A 20,798-nucleotide genomic window follows, 5' to 3' on the forward strand; every position below is an offset into this window, starting at 1 on the left:
TAGCTCCATAGCATAATTTCAAGTCAGAGATCGTGAGGTTTTCTGTCTTACTCTGGTTGCCCAGAACAGTTTTTGCTATTTTAGGTCTCCTCTGATTCCAAATGAATTTTAGGAATGATTTCTCTAGTTCTGTGAGATATGCTAATTGTATTTTGATTAGGATTGCATCAAATCTATGTAACAATTTTGGGAGTACAGTCCCATTTTCACAATCTATTTCAGAGTCTATTGATTCTTCCTACCCATGAAAAGGATGTTTTTCCATTTTTTGATATCCCCTTTCATCTTTTTCAGAGTACTATAATTTTCCATGTAAAGATCTACTACTTTTGTGAGATTGCTTCCTAACTACTTCATATTTTTAGTGCAACTGTGAAAGATGTTGTTTCCCTAATTTCCCTCTCGGTGAGTTTGATATTTGTGTATAGGAATGCTGCTGATTTTTTAGTGTTTACTTTGTATCCAGCTATGCTACTGAATTTGATTATTAAATCTACAAGTTTTTTGGTGAAGTTTTTGGTGTCTTCTACATAGAGTAGCATGTCATCTGCAAATAATGATAATTTAACTTCTTCTTTTCCTATATTTATTCCTTTTATTTCTTTCTCTTGTCTGACTGCTCTGGCTAATGTTTCTAGGACTATATTGAATAGGAGAGGTAATAGTGGACATCCTTGTCTTGTTCCTGATTTTAGAGTGAAAGCCTTCAGTTTTTATCCATTTAGTATGATGTTACCCATTGGTTTGTCATAGAAGGCTTTTATCATATTGAAAAAAAGACCATTTATTCCAATTTTCTGTAGGGTTTTTATCATGAATGGGTGTTCAACTTTGTCAAATGCTTTTTTCTGCATCTGAGATGATTATATGGTTTTTGTCCTTGACTCTGTTAATATAGTGTATTGCATTTATTGATTTGCATTCCTGCATCCCTACAATGAATCCAACTTGGTCATGGTGTATAATCTTCTGGATGATTTGCTGCATTCTGTTTGCTAGTATCTTATTGAAGATTTTTAAATCTGTGTTCATTTGGGAGATTCACCTGCAGTTCTCTCTTTTAAGTTTGTCTTTCTCTGGTTCTGGTTTTGCTTCCAGGAATGATTTTGGGAGTATTGCTTCCCTTTTGATTTCAATGAAGAGTTTGAAGAGTTTGAATAGTGGCATTACATCTTGTCTAAATTTCTTGTAGAATTCAGCAGTGAAACTGACAGTACCTGGGTTTTTCTTTGTTGGTAAATTTTTAATTACATTTTTAATTTAATTGACTGATATTGGATTATGTAGACTTTTTGTATCTTCATAATTCAGCTTTGGTAATTCATATGTGTCTAGTAATGTGTCTATTTCTTCTGTATTTTCCATCTTATTACAGTACAGGTTCTCAAAATAGGTATTGATAATCTTCTGGATTTCTATAGAATGCATTGTGGTTTTACCCTTTTTATTCCTAATGGCATGAATTTTAGTCTTTTCTTTCTTTTTTTGATAAGGTTGGCTAAGGGTTTATCAATTTTATTTAATCTTTCAAAGAACCAACTCTCCAATTCATTGATTCTTTGTATTGTTTTCTTGGTCTCAATTTCATTAATTTCTGCTCTGATCTTTATAATTTCCTCACTAATATGAGTTTTGGGCTTGACTTGTTCTTTCCTTTCCAGACATTTGAGGGCCAACATTAGATTGGTTTTTTTAGCTTGTTCTGCTTTTCTGATGTAAGAATTTACCATTATAAATTTCCCTTCAAAGAACTGCTTTCATTGTGTCACATAAGTTCCAGTATATTGTACTAGCACTATCATTTAATTGTATATACTACTTAATTCCTTCTTTAATTTCATCTGTGACCCATTGGCTGTTCAAGAGGATGTTATTGAATTTCCATGTATATTTGGAGTTTTTGTTGTTTCCATTGCCATTGATTTCCAATTTCATTGCACTATGGTAAGATAATATGCATGAGATAATTTCAATTCCATTGCATTTACTTAAGCATGTTCTATGAGATATATGTGGTCTATTTTGGAGAATGTCCCATGTACAGCTGATAAAAATGTGTATTCTGATGTCGGTTGAAGCATTCTTTAGGCATCCACTAAGTCCATTTGTTCACTATTTGGTTCAGCCTTGGCATTTCTTTGGTGACTTTTTTCTAGTTCATCTGTCTATTTGTGACAGTGGACCATTGAGGTTCCTCATTGCAATTATATTAGTGCTTATTTGATTTTTCATCTCTTAATATTTGTTTTATACAGTTGGGTGCACTGGTTTCTGATTTTATATATATAATGTTATCTCTTCTTCTTGGATTATTTCCTTTACAAGGATGTAGTGACCTTCTTTATCTCTTTTGATCAGTCTTGGCTGAAAGTTCACATTGTCTGCAAGTAGAATAGTTACCCCTGGTTTTTTTCAGGCTCCTGCAGCATGGAGTAATGTTTTCCATCCTTTGATTTTCAGCCTATAAATTTCTTTTTAAGTTAAATGTATTTCCTATATGTAGCAAATTGTTGCATCTTGTTTCTTGATCCATTCTGCTAGTCTGTTTCTTTTGAATGGTGAGTTGAGACCATTTACATTGATGGTTATAACTGAAATGTATTGGCTTATTCTTGTCACATTATTTTTCTGCTGTTGGTTTCTTGTTTTTCCCCTCTGTTTAATTTCTTAGCCTGCCTGGTGGCTTCTTTCTATTGGTGTTATGATTATGATCTTTCTTATCTCTTCCTAAAATGTCCTTCAGGACATTTTGTACAGCTGGCTTTGTGGTAATGAGTTTCTTCAATTATTCTTTGTCATGGAAATATCTTTTTTCTCTGTTGAATTTGAAAGACAATTTTGCAGGGTAGTCAGTCTGGGTTGGTGGTTGTTTTCTTTTAGGGCTTGCAACACTTCAGTCCAGACTCTCCTTGTCTTAACAGTTCAAGAACTCTGCTGTGATTCTGATGGAATCCTTCATAGGTGATTTGTTTCTTTTTTCTAACAGCTTTTTATGTTCTGTTCTTGTACTGAATTTCTGGATTCTTGATTATTATACGGCTTCATGTGGATTTATTTTGGTCATGGCTATTTGGAGTTCTACATGCCTCGCTTATTTGTATGTCAAATTCTTTTTTCGGGTTTGAGAAGTTTTCTGCCATTACTTTTTTGAACAGCTTTTTCATGGTGTTTGAGCTGTCTCTGGCATTTTCATTGACTCTAATCAACCTTTATTATTTTTCTTTGCACCATCTTGCAATTGTTAGATTGATTTTTCATGTTCTCTTTCTTTTTTTTAAAGAAATCTTTCTTTTCATAGTCAGTAACCATAGTCCTGTCTTCTAGATCTGAAATTTTATCCTCGCCTTGGTTCAAATGATTGTGAACACTTTCTATGGAGTTTTTAGTCTCCTTGATATCGTTTGAATCTGTTTTGTGGATTCCATTTCTTTCCTGTGTTGGACACTCATGGTTTCCATCATTTTCCTAAGCTCTTTTATTTTTTTTTTTAATGGATCTACTCTAGCTTCATTGAGGATATCCTTCATTTTAGAGGTAATTTCTTTTTTTAACTGAAAGATTATTTTCTCTATAACATCATCTGGTTTTTCACTTCTGCTATGATAACTTCAGAAAGTTCCAGTAAGTGGCTTCTAATTTCTTCTATCTCATTGTTCCCTGGATTTATTCTTCCTGGGCTGGAGGTCTGGGGTAGCATTTTGCTTCTACATTTTGTCATTTTCTAGTTTTTAAATTTTATTTTGTTTTCTGAGTTGTTGCTTGTAGATTTCTTATGGTAGATAGCTTTATTATTCGAGGTTTGTCTTGACAATGACTATTCCTCAGAGATTTCTTCTAGGTATAGGTGGTTCTTGATTTTTGTGTCTATCCCAAGATGCTACTTTTCCAATTTGTTAAGGATGCAAGGTTGCTGTCTATTTAGCTCAGCACCAGTCCTTTGGTACTGGACTATGGTGATGATTATGCCCTAGACAATCATTGTTGCCAGATAAGGGAGAACAACTGATTACAATGGATAAGACATCCTGCCTAAAGTAATACAGTTAGCAATAACAACATCAAGCAATCTTAGCAGCTGACAAACTGTGATAACTGTTAGTTGGATACATTTAACCATATAAGCAAGCTGTATTGTTATATAACAAAATCCAACATAAATCAGGCCTGTCTATGCAATGAGTTTCCTCTTAATAGAGTGTGTGTAGTGTTTCTTTGTGGAGTAGGAGTAGGGGAGGGGCTTAAGAGGGACAGGAGACAAAAGAGAGATAAGTAAAGAAATACAGTAGAAGCAAGGCTTGAGAGTACAGGATGAGCACCCAAGCTTTGGGAGACTGGAGAATAGCGCAGGAGAGGAAAAGTGAAGAAATCAAAAGAATGTTGAAGCAAACCAAAAAGAGAAGAGACACTGTTCACTCACACGAAAGTACAAAATCAATAGAGATAGCTGCAGAGAGGAGAGCAAATAAGACAGAACAAAAATTAACGTAAAAAAAAAAAACCTAAACAACCACACACACACACACACACACACACAATAAAAACCAATCAGACAGATAACAGAAAGTGAATCAAGCACAGAAAAGGGAAAATAATAAAATTCCTCTGGTATCCAGAGTTCTGTCAGTGTTCCCGACAAAGACCGAAAATGTGCTTTGTTATCACACCAAGACTTCAGTTAGTGCTAAATACTGGGCTGACTTGGGCCTCCAAATGTGAGGGCTTGTGGCTGTCCTTCAGCCAGCAAATTCCCGGGCATCGTTTGGGCAGCTCATACACGTCTCCCACCAAGGCCATCTCCACGCTGCTCTCCCAACTGTTGTGCTGTCCTGTGGAGCCAGCCGAGGCTGATCCCATGTTGATGCAGTCCCTCCCAGATCCTGCGGCTTCCTCGGATCCACTCAGTTGATTATTTCACTCGCTGGGGACGGGGCTTTGTCCTATGGCTGGCTCAGGTGCTGTTTCGGGGCGGAGTGGGAGTGTCCTCTTCCCTGGAGGGCCAGAGTGTTTGCCCGACCCACACCTCTGATGGCAGAGCAGGGAGACACCTCTGGTCCTTAGTGGCTAGGGCTAAGCTTCTCAGCAGCATTTCCCTCAATCTGCTGTCCAGCTGCCACCTGTCTCCTGTTAGGAAGCTCTCCCTCTTCCACTGAGGAGTTAGCAATGAAGTGGCAGTGAGGCTATTTGGAGCTCAAGTCCCAAGCTTTTTTTTTTTTTTTTTTTTTTGGTGGTGGTACCAGGGATCGAAATCAGGTCCTTGTGCTTGGAAGGCAGGACGCAGAACCACTAAGCCAAATCCCTGGCCCTCCAAGCTTTTTGAAATAAGATGGTGACCTCGCCCATCCGCTGCTCTGAGTGACTGTGTGGAGACTGTTCCCATTCACTCGCCAGTTGTTGGCTCCAGGAAGGTCCACTCGGGAAGCAGTGTTTAGTGCTGTCACTGTTGTCTTCGATTACATAAAATTCTTCTGATCCAAGTTGGGTCTCTGTTTCACAGTGTACAGCAAAATTGTTTTCGCTGCCTGTACTGCGCAGTCTCTGGTCCGCATTAGTGAGCAATTTCTTCCGTAGTAATGGATCCTATTGTCTCCTCCTCCTCTGTCAGTTCCCTCGTGGTTACCTGTTCCCTTCGCTCGCTCTCTTGCCTCTCCCAGATGTTGTTTTCCAAACTCTGGGCACTTTGTCTAGGAGGAGCTGTGTCACTGGTACTAACCACTTTGCCATCTTAGCTCGTTCCCTGTTAAGTCTAATTTAAATATTTCTTAATTATTTCTCTTACAAGAAACAAAATAAACACCCTATTTTTCTCAGAACTGAAATTCACTGGCAATTTAATACTTGTTTTAGACAACTTTTGCCCCAGCTAATTTGAGTTTACCACTTTTTTCTTAGTAGTTCAGTACTCAAAAGACAAAAACAAAAATTGTTAATCTGCTTCAGATAAAAGTAATTTACAATCATTAGGATACTTTATACTTACAATTCCCTGTTGTATTATTGCTTTTTATCATAAGAAAACCCTATAAGCTAGAGAGAAGTGATCCCCAGTTTATAGATGTTAAAGCTGAGGTTTCTTGATTTGTCCATGGCCCAGCAGCTGCTGTACTACTTTGAACTTGAGGCTAATTCAGATACTAAACCACCTACACACTTTCTCTTTGTGACTTGTATGAAATGGAAATACTATAACAATGAATCACTTTAAAAGTGGAGCTATAGAATGCCATCATTTTTTGCTTTTGATAATAAAGTGTATAATTGAACTATATTTTGTGTTGTATAGCGATGTTTATCTTACACTTCAGTGCTTAAATATTCCATTTTCCAAGCATATGAATAGAGAATTCCAGCTCCCTGAAAAGACCAGATTAACACAATACAAGTTCTTTGTTTACTCACTGAATAGGCACAACTTGGGCACTGCCAGTGCTGTGTCCACAGTCTTAACCTTGTTCCGTAAGAACCACCTGTATAAGTGATGGGGTTAATTCCATACCCTGGTAGTATAGCCTTGGGAGATTCTGTTAAGATTAAATCAGAAATAGAAGACAGTAGAATGATGGCTGCCAGGGGCTGGACAGAGAGAATGGGAAGATGTTTATCAAAAGGTGCAAATTCTCAGACAACATGAATAAATTCTGGAGGTCTGTTATACAGCATGATACCTGTAATAATTTATTGTATATGTGAAAATTGCTAACATATTGGATTCTAAATATCCTCACCACAAAAGGATGATTAGTGTGAGACATAATAGATATATTAATTGGCTTGAGTTAATCATTTAACAATGTACACATATATCAAAACATCATACTGTACATAATTTTTATTTGTAAGTTATACTTTAAGAAAGCTGGGAGGAGAAGATTAAATCAGATAATGCTCCTCAGTATGATCAATATTCCACTCTGAATTAGGTTGCAAACTCTGAGGTCAGGTAGATATGCACTTTAAAATACTATATTTAGACAAATTTTTTATTGCAAGCTTCTTAAATGAAGAAACTCTTTAGTAGAAAGACATTTCAATGCTGTACTCAGTATACCTGGAGTTCTATGCTGGGGAGTATTATTAGGTCCAGGAGAATTTATATAGTAAGCGTTAAAACTGAATAATTGCTCTGACTTACTCATTTCACTTCAGATAGCAATTTTATGTAAGATGATAATGCAGCAAGAACATATTTCACTCTTTTTTTCTGAGGGAAAAAATGTGATTCATAAAAGGTATCTGTCCAATGAGGCCTGGTGATACACTCTTATAATCCCAGCTACTCAGGAGGATACAACAGAAAGATGGCAATATCAAGGCCTGCTTAGGCAACTTAGAAAGTCCCTGTCTCAAAATAAAAAATAAATTAGCCGGGCATGGTGACGCATACCTGTAATCCCAGCACACAAGAGGCTGAAGCAGGAGGATCTCTGTGAGTTCAAGACCATCCTGGGATACATAGTGAGCTCCAGGTCAAACTCAACTACATAGTGAGGCCCTGTCACAAAAAACAAAAAATAAATAAATAAATAAATGGGCTAGAGATGTAGCTTGGCCCTCTCTTGGTTCAATCTCCAATACTTCAATGACAACAAAAAAGATATCTGTCCAGAGAAATGTATTTATTAACATAAGGAAGAGATACCAGGACCACTTCACATGGGTAGCAACTAAAAATATCAAAGAAGACAAGCCTATGACTCCACAATGACAGAGCCTTTTCTACAAATGTACTCCAACACTTGTATTAAACTTGAAGGTTTTCCATTTTGAAGATATTTAGGAGCCACCTCTTTTGATACGCAAGCCACTGGCAATAATCAGACCCTACATCAACTAAAACTCAGAGGTGTATACTATAGTATACAGCTTTAATTTTTTTAGTCAGGGCAGTAGTTAAGAAGGGATTATATATGTGCTTTACTACTAGTCATGCAAAAATAATCCCTCTTCATCCCCCAGAGAGATTGTAGCATATCTTGAACCTGGGCCGAGCCCGCTGTTGCTGGAGAAGGTAGAAGAGATAGCACTGAGTTCTCCTAAGCACGTCCAGTTCATTTATTTGTATGTGGGGAAGGAGTGTTTCTGCTGCCTACAACTGGCTGCTGTACTAGAAATTTAAGTGTATATGGACCAAGACTTCCAACTTTTAAAATTTATTCCAAGTGATCTAAACTCAGTTATTACCAAAATCTGGCCCAGGCTTCTTAAGGTATCATTGTTCCCACACAGTCGAGAGAAATAGGAACCAAAGAATGATGAGAATGACATATGTGACCAAAAGTGAGGAAGCCTCTTTCCAGAGAGATTAGCTTTGCTACCACAGAGAATTCTATTTCTAAACTGTTTAAATTTGGTTTAAAAGAGATTATTTTGTGATCCTGGCATACTTCCGGCATCTGTTTAGTCTTAAATGTTTCCAAAATCCTCTTGCGCTTCTCTGATCCTTCCTAATACATGGACTGCTTCAAATGCAGCATGTATTTTTTTAATCCTAGCTTTGAAAATGCAAACAAACGTGTGAGTCTTAAAAACACTGAAAAAAAAAAAAAGCAAGGGCTGTTGGAAGCAGATGTGAGTGATGGTGGTTCTATTGTTCATGTACCCCACAGAAAATACTAACCTGCGTGAGTTTTGTCACTTCCAAGAATATAGTGAAGGCATTTCAATTATAGCCACTATTTATATTGGACTGAGGCAAAATAAATGTACTGTACTCCCTCTGCTGGCTCCAAAGCTTCAACAGCCCATTGACTAAACCTATTTTTAGATGTAGTTTCCCGTTTGAAAGTGAAGTGTGGGAAAAGGAAGCAAAAGCTGGAAAGCTGTTGATTTTATTATTCGTTTAAAATGTCATTAAAACAAACATCTGCCCAAGGCAAATGGTTAAGGTGAGCAAGAAAGCCAGCCTGTTCGTGTTAGGCTCTTTGGCACTGTACTGAGACAAAGGGAGGGCTGCTTCTCCCCTCTCTAACACTTATCTTACAGCCTCTAGAAATTATTCAGTTCCTTTCAAATACCGAAATCATCTTTTCCCAGAACTTATGGAACACACTAATAGATCGCTGTGGCTAGTATGTTAAAAAAATTTCCACGACTCTAACGGCATACGTTTGTCTCGGGATGAGAGAAGGAAAAGAGGATGTCTCTTTGGCGGGTTTAGGAAGCAAAAGGTGAAGACCACTCCCCGTGAGTGAGAAGGACAACCCATCAGGAGAGGGATATGCTCTGGACGTCAGGGACGCAGAGCACCGCAAGCTGTGTTTCACTCTGTAAAACACCTGGAGAGTCTTTCCACGAAGTCCGTCTTTTGCCTGACTTTGCTCTCTCTTCCCTTCTTCCTTGCTTGCCTCCGCAGGCGTCTGGATGCCAACCACATCAGCTACGTGCCTCCCAGCTGCTTCCGCGGCCTGCATTCCCTAAGGCACCTGTGGCTGGATGACAACGCTTTGACAGAAATCCCTGCCCAGGCTTTCAGAAGTTTGTCAGCATTGCAAGCCATGACCTTGGCCCTGAACAATATACATCACATACCAGATTATGCCTTTGGAAACCTCTCCAGTTTGGTAGTTCTGTAAGTTTTATTGATTTTTGTGATAGCTTTAATGGAGTCATTTTAAGAAAGGAAAATGCCCCCGAGTCCCTCCCCAAAATGACTTATAAATGTTCCAGTTGTGTAAATGACTTAAACATTTATCAAGCACCTGATAAATGCCAAACACTACTGGGCACACAAAGATAATAAAATCTGACCTCTGCTTTAGTGGAACCCCTTATATATTGTACAAGGAATCACTGTACAATACAGTTAGTACAGTAACCACCGTTAATAAAAATTCTTTGATTTTTTTTAATAATTGAAAAGTTCAGGTTACATTGAAAGATGTCCTTATTATTTAATAATATATATTAATAATATCAAGTAAATATTTCTTGAGCTACGAGTTCGGAAAACTAATCATTGACAGTGAAAAATGCATTTGTACAGCTTTTTCCCTGTTAGCTCTAGATTTTGTTATTTTACTAAATTCCAATGATTGTCAAATAAGTAAAAGTTTGAAAAATGATTGACTCTTTTTTAAGGTGGAGGCAGCATGCTGTCGTGTATAAATCAGAGTAGCCAGTTAATGCTGACCTAGGAAAATAGCTGCCACCTGAAAGGCTGTAAGATCATTAGCTTTCTGCTGCTGTGACAAAATACTTGAGATAAACAACTTAAAATAGGAAAGATTTATTTGGGGTTATTGTTTCAGGGATTTCAATCCCTAGTCCTTTGTCTCATTGCTTTTAGCCCTGTGGTGAGGTAAAACATCACAGCAAGTAGTGCACATTTGAGCAAAGCTTCTCACTTCACAGCAGCGAGAAAGCAAAGAAAAACAGAGCAAGGGGGTGGGTTCCAGTGTCTGCTTTACTGGAGGGGACACGCCAACGAGCTCAGTTCTTTCCACCTCCGCACAGTGCTGCGGAGACTTTGGGGACTCTTAAAAGCCAAACCCTAACCCTTTAGAAGTTTGAGGAAGGTTTCTTGCCCTACTCCTCCCTTCACTCCATGCCCACCGACTGACTCACTGCTGCCTTCTCTCATCTCATTTGTTACTAGATTAGATTAGATGTTTGTCTCTCCAAAGGAGTAGTATATACTTCTTTCAGGGCTGGCCAACATCTTATCTATCTGTTTAGATTCCCTTCAATCCTCTTCCTTTTATCTGTCGCATATAGAAGATCCCTAATGAATGTACATAGCTCGCACATGAAACTAAAATAGATATTTTAGTTTGAAAGGGAAAGAAGTTTGGGGGATGTTAATAAGTATCTATACTGAATTTCACATATAAGATGATGCAACTGACCTACCAGAATTTGGGTATATGTTTTAATATTTTTTCTCCACTAAAGGAAATGTATTTACAGAGATTCGGCTATTCTTTTTCACCCTGTCCCCCTCAAACCCATTTTCCAAAATCCCTTTGGGAATTGGTCCAGCTTGCAGTTGTATACACAGCTGTTCTCAGTGGCTTTGGCCTAACTGACTCACTAGTTCAGCTAAAGATGTTAATTATACATATTAACACTGTGTCACGATAGCTAATCTTCTAGGGCAGCCAAAAAATCTGATCACCAGTCCCTGTAACTGAAATCGTGTTTCCTGTTGACCCGTAGCCCCACACTGGGAATGTAGCCTTTATAATCCTGCAATGTTAATAGAAATTGTGCTGAGTACATCTGTCACCTTTCCTCTAGCTTCCTTGTCTCAATGATGGTCAATATTTCAGTTTAACCTTTTATATTTTAGTCATGCTGAACAAATTATATTGGAAAATACTCAGAAAAATCTGAATGTACTTATATCATTGATGTTCAGATTATTAATACTCCCAGATATCTCAAAGCCAAATAGTTAAACTATGGGTTCCTTTTAAATTCTATGATATAGAGACATCGATGAGATGAATGAATGAGGCACATAGACTTTTATAATTATTCATTTCCTATGACTACTGCATTCTTTAGTATAGGTTTCTTTGGATTTAGGCAATCAGAATGTTTTGCCTAACTTTGCTGTATGCAGTGCCTTGTGACTGTTGGTAATGTTCTCCTGTAGGCATCTCCATAACAATAGAATTCACTCCCTGGGAAAGAAATGCTTTGATGGGCTCCACAGCCTGGAGACTTTGTGAGTTGACCTTTTATTTGTTTCCCTTTTTTCAGTGCTTTCATGAATATTCTGAAGGAACCAAAATAGCCTTAAAGCCAAACTTTCTATTTGGTTTGGTTAATTGCCTGAGCTTTAAACATATTTACAGTGGTTCTGTCTTACACACACACACACACACACACACACACACCAAAGAGCTAAACATGAAACTGAGATTTTATTTTAATCTGATGAGAGTGATAATTAGACTATCTCTTAAATTAAATGACATGTTTCTTCTGAGCAGTGACTGTTTGCTTAGGTTTGTGTATTCTGTCCAGGATCAATTGCATATTGTTACTCAGGCTCACTATTCATGAATTTGGCCCCCCCTGCTGAATAAGAAGATGCAGACTACAAAAATGCCTGAGTCTTCAATCTGAGATAAATAGGCATTTCATTGGAAAGTAGAGAGTATTTGTGCTTAAAAAATTCAAAAAAAGTAATAATAGCTGCTATTTATTGATTATTTCTATAATCAGCTATTGCACTGAGAACATGTCATTCCAATAACTTAATAAACACCCCAGGAGAGCAAACGTTATTATTCTATCATAGACTATACTGAGGGTAAGTTACTTTGCCAATATTACGTATGTAATATTGCATATTGCAATCATTATGCAGTATTAATATTGCATATGTGATCAGCAGCATAATTGGGATTTGTTTCCTTCTCTAGCCCACGTTTATCTTCAGATTCTACTGCCAAAAAATAGATCAAAATTTCAGGTCTTAGTTAATATTGATGATAAAGATGAGTCCAGCTAGCTAGACTCTCTCCTAGAGCCAACGTAGAGGTTCTCCTGGGCCACTCCAGGGTCTTAGGCTTTTCCCAGGGGAGGAACCTACCTGCACTGCCTTGTTAAGCGGAAGAGGTAGAATGATATGCAGTGACAGTTCTGATTATGCTGGGAGAAGAGAATGGTTGCAGTGAGACCCATACATTTTTAATACTTGAGTACAATAGATGGACAAGGGCACTGGATCTAAAATGCTGACTCTGGACTGGCTCAGGACTGGGGAAGCACAGCACCAAAATCCACTTCTGTCGGGCTTAGGAAACACTGTTCATTTACATACAAAGTTTAGCAATTTGCACATGGTCAATTTAGCTTCTAATCAAGTTTGAAGCCCGTAATTTCGAAAGACCACCTGATGATGGTCTTGTTGTAGATAAACACAAACAACTTTCCTTAAGTCACTGCTTCCTCATAGGTGTCAAAGATGAACTTGTTTAGGCAAGACTTTGATGTCAACTTAATGGCATAGGCAGCAATTTCTATCAACAGCTAGGAAAGACTAGAACTCTCTTATCTACCCCGGATTGATGTGCGGGCTCTCTTCAAATGAGATCACCTTCCAGTTGTTGAAGAACAACAACAAAAAATATGGACTTTGGATATTTCCATAAATAGATTTTTTTTCCCAATGCTAGTTAAGGACCTGGGCTAGTGGTAGGCAACTTATGGCATTCGTGTCATTTGTTTTGGGGTTGTTTTTTTTTAGGACAAAAGATGTTAATTTGTGAGTTGTTTTTCTAAACTAAAACCTCAGTAGTCAGGTTTAATTGCAGTGTTGACACTTTGTGATGGGTTGCAGTTTGGGCACTCAGTCTCTGTTCACAATCTGTGACCTAAGCTTGAATATAAATACCGTAAGGCAAAATATTTGAGGATAAAATTCATATGCATCTTATTGTTTCCCTCCATCTAGCCCAAGGCTGCAGGGGATCAGTAAATTGGTTATTTCCAACCTCTTCCTTTCCTCACTAGAAATCCAAGTAATTTATAAAGGTCCAATCCTCGTTTAATCAGAACAGAGCATCTGGAGAGATTTACAAACAGGAAGAAAATTTATGTCCACAAAAGACACAAGTTTCCTGCCTGGGGTATAGCTCAAATATGGTTTGTGCCAGACAAGTAGGAATCTTGATTCATGTTTAACTCAGTCAAATTATCTTCCTCTTAAAATTAAATAACAATTCCTTTCCATAGAGGAGGATCTAACCATATCTGATTGCCTGACCAAAAGGTTTTTCTATATCTTCTGGGAAATCTGCCATTCCCAGAGAGCAGGAGGCAATTACTTTTTCATATGAAGTTGTAGATATAATGTGGAGTAGTAGCACTTGTGACTAATACACTTGAAAAGCCATTTGTGTCATAACAGACAGAGAAGTTAATGACTGGAGATTGTCTGGCCCTTCCTTCTCTCTGTGTGAGGGGATAAAATAGAGTTTTGCCTCAGAAAACATTATACTTCTGATTTGAATCACTATTTTTGATTTGAGAAAATTCTAGACCAGATGTGCTTCCTGAGAGTACCCTGTGTCACATAAACCTCTCCAGAAGCAAGTCTAATCCTGGACTTCAGACTGAGAGACATGCAGGCTCTCCACGGGAGTCATGAATAATGCAGCCCTCCGAGATATCCTATCTCCCAGAAGGGAAGGAGAAAGCAAGAAAGGGGGTGTAGTCCAGGAGCCTCAAGTGGGGCACACACAAGCTGGCAGTAGAGTGAGCCACATTTAGACAAAGAGCTCCACCAGCAAGTGGTCAACACCCCACCAAGCAAGCAGCCCTCCTATTTCGAAGCTAGCTGCATGTCCCTCCCTGGTTTAAAAGCTCCAGTGCCATTGGATTTTGAGTCTGAAATTTATGTTATCAGTGTAAAGACCATTTAATACAAATGCTTATGCAGTGTTAGTGGTAAGCAAGCCAAGAAAACCTCTCCATAAAGAAAAGGAAGTAGAACTTTCACCAGTGATATGGGTCCATTGGGATAACATGTTATCTAATGTATGTTTTATATTTGTGAGTGTTATAATGAAAAACTGAAAATACTATTTACTCATTTCAGAGATTTAAATTACAATAACCTCGATGAATTTCCCGTTGCAATCAGGACACTCTCCAACCTTAAGGAACTGTAAGTATTTAGGACAGTTTTAGTGGAAGAAATTTAGTCTTTGTGAATTTATTTTGAACATATGGGTTATTATTATACATAATATGACTTATAGAAGGAATTTTAAAGCTCACATAATGATTCAAAAGTGCACTTGAAATACATTTTAATTGATTCTAATCACCAGCAAATATCAGTTATAATATACAATGGGTTACTCATCTACTTATGTAAAAAGGTATTTCATATTTCTATAAGCCATATTCTTTTCTCTTTTTCTAAGGCATACCTATTCACCTTACATGTATACACTTTACAGATTGCAGAACTATAACTAAATTCAGCCTTTGCTAAGCATTTCTAAGAATCTAAACTTACCTAGCTTGCATAGATCTGGATTGATGGAGTTGTATGTTCTTTGTACAAAGATGCCTTCATCTAGGCATGAAGGCTAGATGCCTTCATACACATTTCATTAAACACAATATTCCTTCAGTGCTGCATAAAAACTTAATTTTTCAAAACACAAGTTTACTAAAAGAAAGCTATCAGCCATTAGGTTACATGTATATTTTTTAGATGATAAAATTTAATTGGCTTTTCTTTGTACCTAAGAAAATGAATACCATTACCTATAGAGGTGATGTTCTAACACTTACAAAGGAAAATAAACCTAGAATCTTGTTCCCCTGGCAGTAAGAAATAAGGCACTCAGCCAAAGAAGGTAGACAGGGTACCTTGTTTAAAAGAAAAAGCCTTCAGCAAGCAGTTTGCCTCAGCAAACTCCTCGTGTGGCTCTACTGGAGGATCTTGTACAGGATCAGGCACCGTAAGACAGCCTCCTCTCATACAGCCATTGGCCTACGTAAGACCCTGAGATCCTTGACTCTGGTCCTGTGCCATTCAGAGAGCATCACCCTGACAGATGAGAATCAATTTATTATTACGGACTCACTGAGCTGAGGCACCTTCCTTTGATTCTGGAAACTTTGTCCTCATAAGAAGATTACTTAAATGTCTACTTCACTCCAGCTTAAGTCGGTTTTCTCTTCTATCTCCAAATCGAGTAAGAAGGAGTGATCATAATCCTCTGTCCAAATATGGTTTCCACACCTCAGGCTATTATGCAACCATGTTCTACTGGATATTAACACATGGATGTTCTTTTTATAGTGTTAGGTCATAAGTTTCCACAAAGCATAATTACAGACTCTCCATGCCTTGTCCAAGAAGACAGTATGTGGTTTCTTTTTATCTTTGAGAGTAAATGAGAATGCCAAAGTTTTAAATATGTTGTCCTCTGGTTACCAAAGGTGCTGATTATTACCACACTAGGGGGTGGAGAGGGCTAGTAAATAATTTTATCCCACACATGATTTTCTGTATTTTTTTTCTCTCTTTCTAGAGGATTTCATAGCAACAATATCAGGTCAATACCTGAGAAATCATTTGTAGGCAACCCTTCTCTTATTACAATGTAAGTAATCAAAATACTTTGGGGTTTGTGCATCTTCACACATAGTGTATATTGTACTTACAATACAATATATGTTCTATATTCTCTTGAGGCTTACCTCAGTCATAGTAATAATCTGTACAGAGACTCATATAAGGAGCTATTTGGCAGGTTTAAACTGAGCACTGAACAAATATTTTTAAAACATTTTTTAGGATCTATAATGTGTATTGCATTATGCCTCATATTTTCAGATGTCTTGTTGCATTTCACCATTAAGTTTGTTAATGCTTATAGTTACCTTTGTTTTCTAAGAAATAAACTGAGTTTTAGATCATCAGTGTGAAAGCCACATTATCATTCAGAATTTCAATTCAAGAATACTAGAAATATAAATTATCTTATGTAAATAAGGATCTTCGCAAACAATAGACTTCTGCCTAAATTGTTGCAGTACGGAGGGAGGAATATTGGTTTATGGTAAGTCTCTTTTCATTATCAAGCCATGCATTGAGTCACATTTATAGAGACTAGGATGGCATTCTAGAAAAGTCATATTTTCTCAAAAGGAGTGAGTACCTGAGGATTTTTATACCATAAAATAGTTATAATTACAAAGAATTTCTATTTGTCATTTAGCATAGACAGATTGATGATAGACATAAAGGAAGATAAAATATACAATGGATAGGCTGACCCACTTAAAAGACACCTGACCAGGTAGGTTCAGAGCCCAGTATTGTCCTTGGTGACAGGTCCCAAATATACAAAAGAGTAAAGACGATTTTTCAACATTACACCAGGGGCACTTACTGGCAGGTGTCTGTCCTATGCCAAATGGATCAAAGGTTTTCTGGAACCATGTGGCATTTGTCGTGAATGAGTTGGGGGTCCCAATTAGCGCTGACAACTGGGCGGAAAAACCAACTAACAAACCATTCTTCATTTTGAAATGCTCTGGCAATGTTTTGGCAAACTAATGGTTTAAAGTGTATTGGCCAATAAACCTTAGTCTTCGTTAGAGAGTATTTACATGTTAAGAAGTTTGCAAATTGCTCCGCCTTTGCTCCACTTTGCCTGCTGCCTGGGACCTGGTTTTGAATCACTCTCTTGACATGCTAATAGGACCTGAGGAGGGCTAGCAGCCCCTCACAGATATTTGAGCTTCTATCCACTGTTCCACAGTGTTGGCTGCTTTCTTTCCTGAAACTTTCCTCTCTTTGCTCCTGCATTCCTTTCTAACTCTCGTCTTTACCTGCCCTTTCCTATGCCCCACCCCATCTCTGTGATTGGCTCCAGGCCCTGTCAACCACCTCCGCACTTCCCATCTACTTTCAATCAGGAAGAGGCTGAGCACCTACTGCCACAGGTCATAAATCAGACCAACTAAGTTATGTTCTTAGATAAAGTCTGTTTATTTCCTTTGTTCTTATAATTCTGTCCCCTCACTGTGCTGGTTGAAATTCTGTCTCCTAGGCCCATGTTAAATTCCATTTCATGAACTTTTTCTTAATGTCCCTGAACATATGAAAACATTCTCTCCTGACAACCACAGAACTCCTTATTTCTCCCTTACGCATGTAAGTAAGTACATTCGTACAGCCAGTGTACATTCATTTGTACATGTACACGAGAGCAATTACATTCCTGTGAGCAGATAGTATAGCCGACGAATGATATGCCATTATGAAGAAAATCCCACTTTTAAGTCATAAAGCATATATTCCAGTTCCAGCTCTTTTGCTTACTTACTGTCTAATCCCAAGGGGAAAAAAGGATCAAAGAATAAGAGGACGTAGGTTTGTTGGGTAATGACTATTTTCTAGGAACTGTGATAGATATCACACATGCATTCTCTGTTTTAACTTTTACCTGAATCCTACAACTAAGAATTTTTACCTCAGTTTAACAAGTAAAAAGATTGAGGCTCTTGGGTAATGAGCTTCCCACGGTATCTAAGTCTCAGTTTTCTCTTCCAAAAGTAAAGAATATTGTCCCTACACTATGCATAAAAATTGCTGCATGGACCCATTGAAATAGATACAGATATATGGAAGTGCTCTGTCCAATAGAAGGCACTGTGCTGTTATTTATTTCTTTAGTCCCACCTGATCCAAGAGCTGGAACATTTAGAGCTGGAGCATTTCATCAGTTCGCTCCACACCTTCAGTATCTAGAATAATGCCAGGAGCAGAGTAGATACCCAAAGACAGTTTCTTCAATAAATATTTAAATCTCATCATATCTACCCTCATACTATAAACATAGTAAAAACCAATGAACATTTGTTAATTTAGTTAAACTAGCAGGATGCCTCAGCTAAGAAGTATATAAGGGGCTCCACTGACCAGGGAATTCAAATAAATACATTTCACCTACATTAAAACATCTGCAAAACAAAATAGTCTGTAAGTTCTGGTACTGTCTCACTTTTCAGAGCAATAATTAATTCAAGAAAATTCTAATGTGAGAAAAACTCCGAGTAACTCATTTCTTCACAAATAATTTGAAGAGACCCATATGGACATTATGCAATATTTGACAGGAAGGAAAAACCTCCAGTAGATTGACTTTATTTTCTTTAATAGTAACAATTGTACCTTAATTTACCTTTTTGCTACTCAATGAATATTTTACAAATGCTAAAGGCAGAAAAAGATTTTTTGTTTTGTTGTTGTTGTTGTTGTTTTTGAGACAGGGTCTCTCTATGTAGTTGAGACTTACCTGGAACTCACTTTGTAGCCCAGCCTGGTCTTGAACTCATAGCGATCCTCCTGCCTCAGCCTCCCAAGTACTGGGTTTACAGGCATGCGCCACCACATCTGGCTAGTTTTTTTTGTTGTTGTTTTTTGGTTTTTTTTTTGTTTATGAGACAGGGTCTCTATGTAGTTGAGACTTACCTGGAACTCACTTTGTAGCCCAGCCTGGTCTTGAACTCATAGCGATCCTCCTGCCTCAGCCTCCCAAGTACTGGGTTTACAGGCATGCGCCACCACATCTGGCTAGTTTTTTTTGTTGTTGTTTTTTGGTTTTTTTTTTGTTTTTTTGAGTCAAGGTCTCCCTAGGTAGTTCAGGCTGGGCTTGAACTTGCAGGGATCCTCCTGCCTTAATCTCCTTAGTGCTGGGATTGCAGGTGTGTACCACCATGCCCAGTTCAGAAAAAGTTTTAAAATGTAGTCAGTTCACTTCCTTTTTTTTATTTAAGTAACTATCATTCATATCTGCCTTAGTATCAGAAATTTTAAATTTTATATAGGATGCATTTCTTACCAAAAGTGTCATAATGTGAATCAAAACACTGTCAAGGTTCACCTGAAACCAAGTAAACAGTAATGTTGTGTAATATAGTATAGACAAAATTACATAAATATATTTAGTGTATTAGTTGAAATTTTAAACAGATACACATCATTCAGGTTTTACACTAAGACATCGGTATTTGGATTTTTTCAGACATTTTTATGACAACCCCATCCAGTTTGTTGGAAGATCGGCTTTTCAGCATTTACCTGAACTAAGAACACTGTAAGTGTCTCTTTTAGAGCACATTTCTCCCACATTGCAGGACTGATGTAAAGACCAAATGAGTATTACCTGTTGAAGTACTCTAAAAATGACAATTTAAATTATCCCTTCCTAGAACCTTCTGCCAGTAATATTTACATATTCCTCCCCCTAGGACTTTGAATGGTGCTTCCCAAATAACCGAATTTCCTGACTTAACTGGAACTGCCAACCTGGAGAGTCTGTAAGTACTTGAGTAGACTCTTAACTTTCCCCAGAAAATACACTAACTTTGGAGCCTGATCAGCCTTAACATCAGTGAGTCAAAATATGTCACTGTGCAAAGCATGAATGAAATAATTATGTCTGGTTTATGTTTTGACAGGACTTTAACTGGAGCACAAATCTCATCTCTTCCTCAAACCGTCTGTGATCAGTTACCTAATCTCCAAGTGCTGTGCGTATCACTAAGGCAGTAATGTTGTATAAACAGTCAACTACCATTTAAAAGAAAAATGGAAGACAGTATTTCAGTAATCCTTTAAAAGGGGAGAAAGTACTTTCCTTGCAGGTCTCTAGGAGGTCAGGCCTCCTTGTTGCCCCTTTGGCCCAGGCTCTGTGCCACGACCCTGGGTAACGATGGACACATACCCTTTGTTTCCAAGTACAAACAGCCGCCCATTAGAGTTCCAACTGGCACACATCTCCTTTCAGAAAGTGGATATGAATAAGCCAAAGTAATTTCATTTCCTTTTTTAAGGCTTTGCAGAGCAGAACAAAATAACATAATGGATCAACAACCCAAGATGAATGCCAAACTAAGAATTGAGTTATCAAATTGGCACAAACCTTGATAAAGGTGACCAAATATTCTTCTGGGCTGAGGGCACTGTGTTCTAATATTTTATCTGATGATTAAACAGTTTGCACATGTTATTTCTATTGACTTAGGACTTATTTTCCTGCCTTCCCCATGTTCTATGAAAAGTAGTGTATAGGGATTTGAAGAGCTTTGGTTTGACCTACTTTCAGCCTTCTCCCTCAACTCCCACTCATTGTGCTATTATCCCCTGAGGCACTGTTGGGACTTAATGACAGGACCCTTTGTCTCATGCTATGACTCTGCTCTCACTCAATAGACACCTGTGGCAGCTGAATGCCTGTCATTTCACCTCCAGCTTTACTCAGTAGCAGAACAAGGAGCACTATATACACTAAGTGGTAGAACCTTTTGGCTCTGCC

The 20,798-nt window shown here is 37.8% G+C and overlaps 1 protein-coding gene across 1 annotated transcript in view; it reads left to right on the top strand.

Annotated features, from left to right (window-relative positions):
- Lgr5 (leucine rich repeat containing G protein-coupled receptor 5) overlaps positions 1-20,798 on the top strand; it is a 77,473-nt gene that overhangs the window by 42,706 nt on the left and 13,969 nt on the right. The window contains exons 4-10 of the mRNA XM_019206543.2: positions 9,350-9,565; positions 11,594-11,665; positions 14,549-14,617; positions 16,002-16,073; positions 19,506-19,577; positions 19,732-19,800; positions 19,942-20,013. Of these exons, the coding sequence (XP_019062088.2) occupies positions 9,350-9,565; positions 11,594-11,665; positions 14,549-14,617; positions 16,002-16,073; positions 19,506-19,577; positions 19,732-19,800; positions 19,942-20,013 (642 nt within the window). The remainder of the gene's footprint in view (positions 1-9,349; positions 9,566-11,593; positions 11,666-14,548; positions 14,618-16,001; positions 16,074-19,505; positions 19,578-19,731; positions 19,801-19,941; positions 20,014-20,798) is intronic.

This window comes from Fukomys damarensis, unplaced genomic scaffold (assembly GCF_012274545.1).
Source record: "Fukomys damarensis isolate Sample0158 unplaced genomic scaffold, DMR_v1.0_HiC HiC_scaffold_15, whole genome shotgun sequence".
Taxonomy (NCBI): Eukaryota; Metazoa; Chordata; class Mammalia; order Rodentia; family Bathyergidae; genus Fukomys; species Fukomys damarensis.